The sequence below is a fragment of the Procambarus clarkii genome, chromosome 68, assembly GCF_040958095.1.
Source record: "Procambarus clarkii isolate CNS0578487 chromosome 68, FALCON_Pclarkii_2.0, whole genome shotgun sequence".
NCBI lineage: Eukaryota > Metazoa > Arthropoda > Malacostraca > Decapoda > Cambaridae > Procambarus > Procambarus clarkii.
In genome coordinates, this window is record NC_091217.1 from 31,346,108 (window position 1) to 31,355,170 (window position 9,063).

Genomic DNA, 9,063 nt, shown 5'->3' on the forward strand with positions numbered 1-9,063 from the left:
GGGTATATGCTTACAGCAGATGCCTTTGATACATTCTTAAAAGTTAATAACAGCTTAAAGTACAGACAAGTTCCATTCCTTGTCTAATTTGTACTAAGTTTAGAATGGATGGTGGCAGCTACTTTCTGCAACTACTACTTCTAACTATGTACCTTCTACTTCCCTTAGTGATCCCATTCTCTTCCTCTCTCTAACTTTCCCTTTCCTATGACCACTCCTTCCTTTCTCCTCCCTCCTACCTCTCTACCTGACCACTCCTCGCTACTCCCATACTCCTTCCTCATACCTCCCTCACCCTTTCTCTTCCTCCCTCGCCCCAAAAATCCACCCATTAATTATAATATTCTTCTCTTTTCATCATTCATTTTCCGACCCCCAGTACAGTGTTAGCGAGCGTGAATATTAGTGAGAGTGTTGGGTTGTAAGAATCTTAGGGAATGAAAATGTCAAGAAAGGAAAAGGTGTGAATTTGCACCGAAAATGTGTGCCGTGACTACCAGCTGATGAAAGGGGGAAGCGCCGCGCCATGCGTCAGAGTTCCTGAGCTCCTGGTACAAGAGACGGATACATCACTGTGCTCTTCAGATAGACGAAATATTTTTGCTTATAACCGCAGAATTGTCTCACTCAGAGTTGCAAATTGTATAGCAGAGCCGTACTGTTAAACGAATTGCTACAAATCGAGCTGTTGCATTCTCCAAGGACGCGTCCTGGTTGTATCTAAAAATCATTTCTTTTGTTGTGAGTTCCTAACATTAGAGTTTCAACCGGGTTACGAGGAATAATTTACTAAAAATCCCAGAAAACCTCTCTCATTTCCTTAGGAATAATTTTCTATGCTATATTATTAATATATTAGACTGTTGCAGTTGGTACAGTGTAATTCTCCGGCAGATCTACATTGGGGTCGTAGGAGAGGGTTCTACCGGTTTCAACATATTGGAGTTTAGGGCTGGAGTACAGGAAGCAGTGACCTGGAGTCAACATTTATTGCATAACCCACATGATGGCTACTCTAGTGTTATTGCTGGTCTAGGAGGAAATCTCCAGTCCACTGTACAAAAGTCATTGGTAAGTGAGGCTATATCCTCAACGACATAACAGCACTTGGTGGTAAGCTTGGGCATAGATATTTCATCGAATCACCTCACTAAGTGGGGCCACGTGAGTAACATAAATGCGAACAAGCTTGAATATTAATTTATCTACATGTTATAACTATATATATATATATAATTAGTATATATTAATATATAGGATAATATTTTCAAATAAAGTTAAATATATATACACACATACCAAAAGAATAAGGATGGTAGGAGAAGAAAATATATCATATATCAAAAATATAATATATGTCACTATATATTATCATATATATATATATATATATATATATATATATATATATATGTCGTACCTAGTAGCCAGAACGCACTTCTCAGCCTACTATGCAAGGCCCGATTTGCCTAATAAGCCAAGTTTTTCTAAATTAATATATTTTCTCTATTTTTTTTCTTATGAAATGATAAAGCTACCCATTTCATTATGTATGAGGTCAATTTTATTTTATTGGAGTTAAAATTAACATAGATATATGACCGAACCTAACCAACCCTAACTAACCTAACCTAACCTATCTTTATAGGTTAGGTTAGGTTAGGTAGCAGAAAAAGTTAGGTTAGGTTAGGTTAGGTAGGTTAGGTAGTCAAAAAACAATTAATTAATGAAAACTTGGCCCAATAGGCAAATCGGGCCTTGCATAGTAGGCTGAGAAGTGCGTTCTGGCTACTAGGTACGACATATATATATATATATATATATATATATATATATATATATATATATATATATATATATATATATATATATATATATATATATATATGTCGTACCTAGTAGCCAGAACGCACTTCTCAGCCTACTATACAAGGCCCGATTTGCCTAATAAGCCAAATTTTCCTGAATTAATATTTTTTCTCTAATTTTTTTCTTATGAAATGATAAAGCTACCCATTTCATTATGTATGAGGTCAATTTTTTTTATTGGAGTTAAAATTAACGTAGATATATGATCGAACCTAACCAACCCTACCTAACCTAACCTAACCTATCTTTATAGGTTAGGTTCGGTTAGGTAGCCGAAAAAGTTAGGATAGGTTAGGTTAGGTAGGTTAGGTCGTCGAAAAAACATTAATTCATGAAAACTTGGCTTATTAGGCAAATCGGGCCTTGCATATTAGGCTGAGAAGTGCGTTCTGGCTACTAGGTACGACATATATATATATATATATATATATATATATATATATATATATATATATATATATATATATATATATATATATATATAGATATATATATATATATGTCGTACCTAGTAGCCAGAACTCACTTTTCAGCCTACAATGCAAGGCCCGATTTGCCTAATAAGCCAAGTTTTCATGAATTAATATATTTTCTCTAAATTGTTTCTTATGAAATGATAAAGCAACCCATTTCATTATGTAAGAGGTCAATTTTTTTTTATTGGAGTTAAAATTAACGTAGATATATGACCGAACCTAACCAACCCTACCTAACCTAACCTAACCTATCTTTATAGGTTAGGTTAGGTTAGGTAGCCGAAAAAGTTAGGTTAGGTTAGGTTAGGTAGGTTAGGTAGTCGAAAAGCAATTAATTCATGAAAACTTGGCTTAATAGGCAAATCGGGCCTTACATAGTAGGCTCAGAAGTGAGTTCTGGCTACTAGGTACGACATATATATATATATATATATATATATATATATATATATATATATATATATATATATATATATATATATATATATGTCGTACCTAATAGCCAGAACGCACTTCTCAGCCTACTATTCAAGGCCCGATTTGCCTAATAAGCCAAGTTTTCATGAATTAATGTTTTTTCGTCTACCTAACCTACCTAACCTAACCTAACCTAGCTTTTTTTGGCTACCTAACCTAACCTTACCTATAAATATAGGTTAGGTTAGGTTAGGTAGGGTTGGTTAGGTTCGGTCATATATCTGCGTTAATTTTAACTCCAATAAAAAAAAATTGACCTCATACATAGAGAAATGGGTTGCTTTATCATTTCATAAGAAAAAAATTATAGTAAATATATTAATTCAGGAAAACTTGGCTTATTAGGCAAATCGGGCCTTGAATAGTAGGCTGAGAAGTGAGTTCTGGCTACTAGGTACGACATATATATATATATATATATATATATATATATATATATATATATGTCGTACCTAGTAGCCAGAACGCACTTCTCGGCCAACTATTCAAAGCCCGATTTGCCTAATAAGCCAAGTTTTCCTGAAATAATATATTTTATCTAATTTTTTTCTTATGAAATGATAAACCTACCCATTTCATTATGTATGAGGTCAATTTTTTTTTATCAGAGTTAAAATTAACGTAGATATATGACCGAACCTAACCAACCCTACCTAACCTAACCTAACCTATCTTTATAGGTTAGGTTAGGTTAGGTAGCGGAAAAAGTTAGGTTAGGTTAGGTTAGGTAGGTTAGGTTGCCGAAAAACAATTAATTCATGAAAACTTGGCTTATTAGGCAAATCGGGCCTTGAATAGTAGGCCGAGAAGTGCGTTCTGGCTACTAGGTACGACATATATATATATATATATATATATATATATATATATATATATATATATATATATATATATGTCGTACCTAGTAGCCAGAACTCACTTCTCAGCCTACTATGCAAGGCCCGATTTGCCTAATAAGCCAAGTTTTCATGAATTAATGTTTTTTCGTCTACCTAACCTACCTAACCTAACCTAACCTAGCTTTTTTTGGCTACCTAACCTAACCTTACCTATATAAATAGGTTAGGTTAGGTTAGGTAGGGTTGGTTAGGTTCGGTCATATATCTACGTTAATTTTAACTCCAATAAAAAAAAATTGACCTCATACATAGTGAAAAGGGTAGCTTTATCATTTCATATGAAAAAAATTATAGTAAATATATTAATTCAGGAAAACTTGGCTTATTAGGCAAATCGGGCCTTGAATAGTAGGCTGAGAAGTGAGTTCTGGCTACTAGGTACGACATATATATATATATATATATATATATATATATATATATATATATATATATATATATATATATATATATATATTTTTTTTTTTTTTTTTTTTTTTTTTTTTTTTTTTTTTTTTTTTTTTTTTTTTTTTTTTTTTTTTTTTTTTTTTAAATCAGGAACCTCTCGTCCTCCGGGAGTCAGAGGTTTATAAAGCTATCGTTTCATTTCCCCCGGGCTCCTCAGGAGGCTACACAAGGGTAAGACCTCAACATGTGAAGGAAATGGTGAACCCTGTTCTTGGCCCAGCTGCAGAAGCGCTCCTGACAGAAATCACAACGTTTGTCAACAACTGCCTCGCCGGGTTAATCCCTGATGAAATCAATCCATTCTTCTTTGGTGCATCCCTATGTGCCCTCAAAAAGAAGGGGGGAGGAATCAGACCCATTGCCGTTGGTAATACCCTTCGCCGCCTAGTTGCAAGGGCTGCTGTCAGAAGTATCCGAACGGAAGCAGCCACCATGCTGCAACCCAACCAGCTGGGGTTTGGAGTCCCCCAAGGCTGCGAAGCAGCGGCTCATGCTGCACGAGCCTACATTAGCTCTCTTACTGAAGACCAGGCAGTAGTAAAATTAGATTTTAAAAACGCTTTCAACTCGGTCAAAAGGGAAGTAATCCTCACTGCAGTCCAGGAACATTGCCCAAGCATTCTCCCGTTTGTGTCAGCAGGCTACAGCAAAGACTCAACCCTCCTGTTTGGCAAACATGAAGTCACCTCAGCAGAGGGAATTCAACAGGGTGACCCACTTGCACCGTTCCTCTTTTGCATAGCGGTTCGAGAAATTACAACCAGTCCATTACAATTACAACCAACAGTCTCCGTGGTGTAGTGGTAAGACACTCGCCTGGCGTTCCACGAGCGGTATGTCATGGGTTCGTATCCTGGCCTGGGAGGATTTACTGGGCTCAATTCCTTAACTGTAGCCTCTGTTTAACGCAACAGTAAAATGTGTACTTGGATGAAAAAACGATTCTTCGCGGCGGGGATCGTATTCCAGGGACTTGCCTGAAACGCTACGCGTACTAGTGGCTGTACAAGAATGTAACAACTCTTGTATATATCAAAAAAAAAAAAAAAAAAAAAAAAAAAAAAAAAAAAAAAAAAAAAAAAAAAAAAAAAAAAAAAAAACAGACTGTCCAGCGAGCTCAACATCTGGTTCCTGGATGATGGCACTCTGGCAGGCACACAAGATTCCCTGCTAGAAGACTTACAGCTGGTGAAGACACGGGGGGAGTCCATGGGTCTCGTTCTTAGCCCCTCCAAGTGCGAAATTATTGCATCTAGTGAAGTAATCATTAGAGCAGTGAAATCAGTTCTACCAGAAGCCTCAGTCGTTAAACCTACCGACAGCACAATTCTCGGAGCACCTCTGGGCCACAATGCCATTGCTGCAGTCCTTGACGAAAAGTTTAGAGACCTAAAGAGGATGGAAGAGAGAATTGGGGACTTGGACTCCCACGATGCCCTCTACCTTCTCACAAAGTGCCTTACCCTGCCCAGGCTAACATACTTCTTAAGGTGTGCACCAACTTTTGGGAACCCACTTCTAAATCAATATGATGAGCTCCTCAGGTCAATATTCAGGAAGGCGCTCAACCTAGATTTAGATGACAGTCAGTGGGACCAAGCAACACTACCAGTGAGATTTGGAGGGATAGGCATACGAAAGGCAACTGAGGTAGCACTTCCAGCATTCTTATCCTCATGTACAGCAGCCAACGAATTGGTAGGGCAGATCCTACCAGAGCGTATGAGAGAGACAGCGGGAACTCATGATCAAACGTTCATCGAAGCAGCCAGACAATGGGACACCATTGCACACCCTCAACCCCGACCACAAGTCCCAAAAGACCACAAGCAGGCCCACTGGGATAGCCCCATAATGGAAAAGACTGTCACAGCAATGATTGACAACGCTGATGCTGAAAACAAAGCCCGCCTCCTAGCGGTAACAGCACCCCACGCCGGGGATTTTTTATTTGCTGTGCCGAATGCAGCCCTGGGAACTCGCCTCAGTCATGACGCTCTCCGCATTGGGGTTGCCCTTCGCCTTGCCGCCCCCATCCTCACCGAACATAGGTGCATCTGCGGAACTGCGATGGCAGACCAATATGGTCGTCATGGTCTGGTATGTCGTAAATCACAGGGTAAAATTGCAAGACATGAAGAAGTCAACGACATCATCAAGAGGAGCCTCGCCACAGCCCGCTGCCCGGCACAAAGAGAACCACACTTATCCAGACCTAACGACCCTCAGAAGCGCCCTGATGGGGTCACCTTGCTACCTTGGAAGGATGGTAAGCAAGTGGTATGGGACTACACGTGCGCTGCCACACTGGCCAGTACCTACCTCCACTACAGCACACGTGAAAGCGGTGGTGCTGCTTCTTTCAGGGAATCGCAGAAAATTATTAAATACAGAGGTCTAGCACACTGCTACAGCTTTGTTCCGATCGGCTCGGAGACCCTCGGTTCGTGGGGAAAATGTGCATTGAAGTTCCTGAAGGAGTTGGGGGACAAATTGATCAGCGCTACAAAAGACCAGAGAGCAAAAAGTTTCTTGTTCCAGCGCCTCAGTGTTGCGATTCAGAGGGGAAATGCCTGTTGCGTCTTGGGCACTAGTCCAACTTCAGAGGAATTCGAAGAAGTGTTTGACTTGCAACAATGATCGAACCCGTCTGTGACATTCATCAATGTTTCCCATTGTTGTGTTCTTCAAGAGATCCATAACCTTTAAGCACCTTTTGCATTATTATTTTTGTATCAACCCATGTATATCCTATATATATATATATATATATATATATATATATATATATATATATATATATATATATATATATATATATGACCGAAAAAGTAAGATTAATAATTCTAACACGATTTTTCTCAATCTTTCGTACATTTCTTTTCACTGTTGGAGGTAAATCAAAAATCAATTTTCCAAAATTCATTTTTATTTCTAGTCTGACGCGACACGAGCGCGTTTCGTAAAACTTATTACATTTTCAAAGACTTTAGTTTACAAATACACAACTGAATAGAACTTACGCATCTCCGATTTTATATCTACATTTGAGTGAGGTGGAAGGGGTGATGTGGCATTAATCAACACAAGACAGAACAAGAGGTGGTATTAATAGGGTATTAATTTCATCAACACAAGACAGAACAAGGGGTGGCATTAATAGGGTATTAATTTCATCAACACAAGACAGAACACGAAACAATGGGTATTGAATAGAAGTGTTTGTAGAAAGCCTATTGGTTCATATTTCTTGATGCTTCTATATTGGAGCGGAGTCTTGAGGTGGGTAGAATATAGTTGTGCAATAATTGGATGTTGATTGCTGGTGTTGACTTCTTGATGTGTAGTGCCTCGCAAACGTCAAGTCGCCTGCTATCGCTGTATCTATCGATGATTTCTGTGTTGTTTACTAGGATTTCTCTGGCGATGGTTTGGTTGTGGGAAGAGATTATATGTTCCTTAATGGAGCCCTGTTGCTTATGCATCGTTAAACGCCTAGAAAGAGATGTTGTTGTCTTGCCTATATACTGGGTTTTTTGGAGCTTACAGTCCCCAAGAGGGCATTTGAAGGCATAGACGACGTTAGTCTCATTTAAAGCGTTCTGTTTTGTGTCTGGAGAGTTTCTCATGAGTAGGCTGGCCGTTTTTCTGGTTTTATAGTAAATCGTCTGTTGCATCCTCTGATTTTTGTCTGTAGGGATAACGTTTCTATTAACAATATCTTTCAGGACCCTTTCCTCCGTTTTATGACTGTGGAAAAGAAGTTCCTGTAAAATAGTCTAATAGGGGGTATAAATGTTGTGTTAGTTGTCTCTTCAGAGGTTGCATGGCTTTTCACTTTCCTTCTTATGATGTCTTCGATGAAACCATTGGAGAAGCCGTTGTTGACTAGGACCTGCCTTACCCTACAGAGTTCCTCGTCGACTTGCTTCCATTCTGAGCTGTGGCTGAGAGCACGGTCGACATATGCGTTAACAACACTTCTCTTGTACCTGTCTGGGCAGTCGCTGTTGGCATTTAGGCACATTCCTATGTTCGTTTCCTTAGTGTAGACTGCAGTGTGGAAACCTCCGCTCTTTTCCATGACTGTTATATCAAAGAAAGGGCAGCTTCCCATCCTTTTCCATCTCGTAAGTGAAACGCAGCACGGAACTCTGCTCAAATGCCTTCTTCAGCTCCTGCAGATATCTGACATCAGGTACCTGTGTAAAAATGTCGTCAACATACCTGCAGTATATGGCCGGTTTCAAGTTCATGTCGACTAAGACTTTTTGCTCGATGGTACCCATGTAAAAGTTTGCAAACAGGACACCTAGGGGAGAACCCATGGCGACCCCATCTACTGGCTTATACATGTGCCCATCCGGGCTCAAGAAGGGTGCCTCTTTAGTACAAGCTTGGAGTAGTTTCCTCAGTAGGAAAGTTTCCTCTGAAGTTTCATATATATATGAAACATATATATATATATAAATATATATATATATATATATATATTAGTATATTTTGGTAGCAGTCTTTCCTGTAGACATATATTATTAAATATGACCGAAAAAGTAAGATTAATAATTCTAACACGAATTTTCTCAATCTTTCGTACATTTCTTTTCACTGTTGGAGGTAAATCAAAAATCAATTCTCCAAAATTCATTTTTATTTCTAGTCTGACGCGACACGAGCGCGTTTCGTAAAACTTATTACATTTTCAAAGACTTTAGTTTACAAATACACAACTGAATAGACCTTACGCATCTCCGATTTTATATCTACATTTGAGTCTAGAAAGGGCAGCTTTCCATCCTTTTCCATCTCGTAAGTGAAACGCAGCACGGAACTCTGCTCAAATGCCTCCTTCAGCTCCTGCAGATGTCTCACATCAGGTACCTGTGTAAAAATGT

General features: G+C 38.7%; 1 protein-coding gene across 1 annotated transcript; it reads left to right on the forward strand.

Annotated features, from left to right (window-relative positions):
• LOC138355717 (uncharacterized) lies at positions 1-6,910 on the forward strand. The gene is made up of 2 exons (XM_069311023.1): positions 1-1,071; positions 4,326-6,910. The coding sequence occupies exon 2, from the start codon at positions 5,378-5,380 to the stop codon at positions 6,806-6,808; it is 1,431 nt and encodes a 476-aa protein (XP_069167124.1). The 5' UTR covers positions 1-1,071; positions 4,326-5,377; the 3' UTR covers positions 6,809-6,910.
• The last annotated feature ends 2,153 nt before the right edge of the window (positions 6,911-9,063 follow it).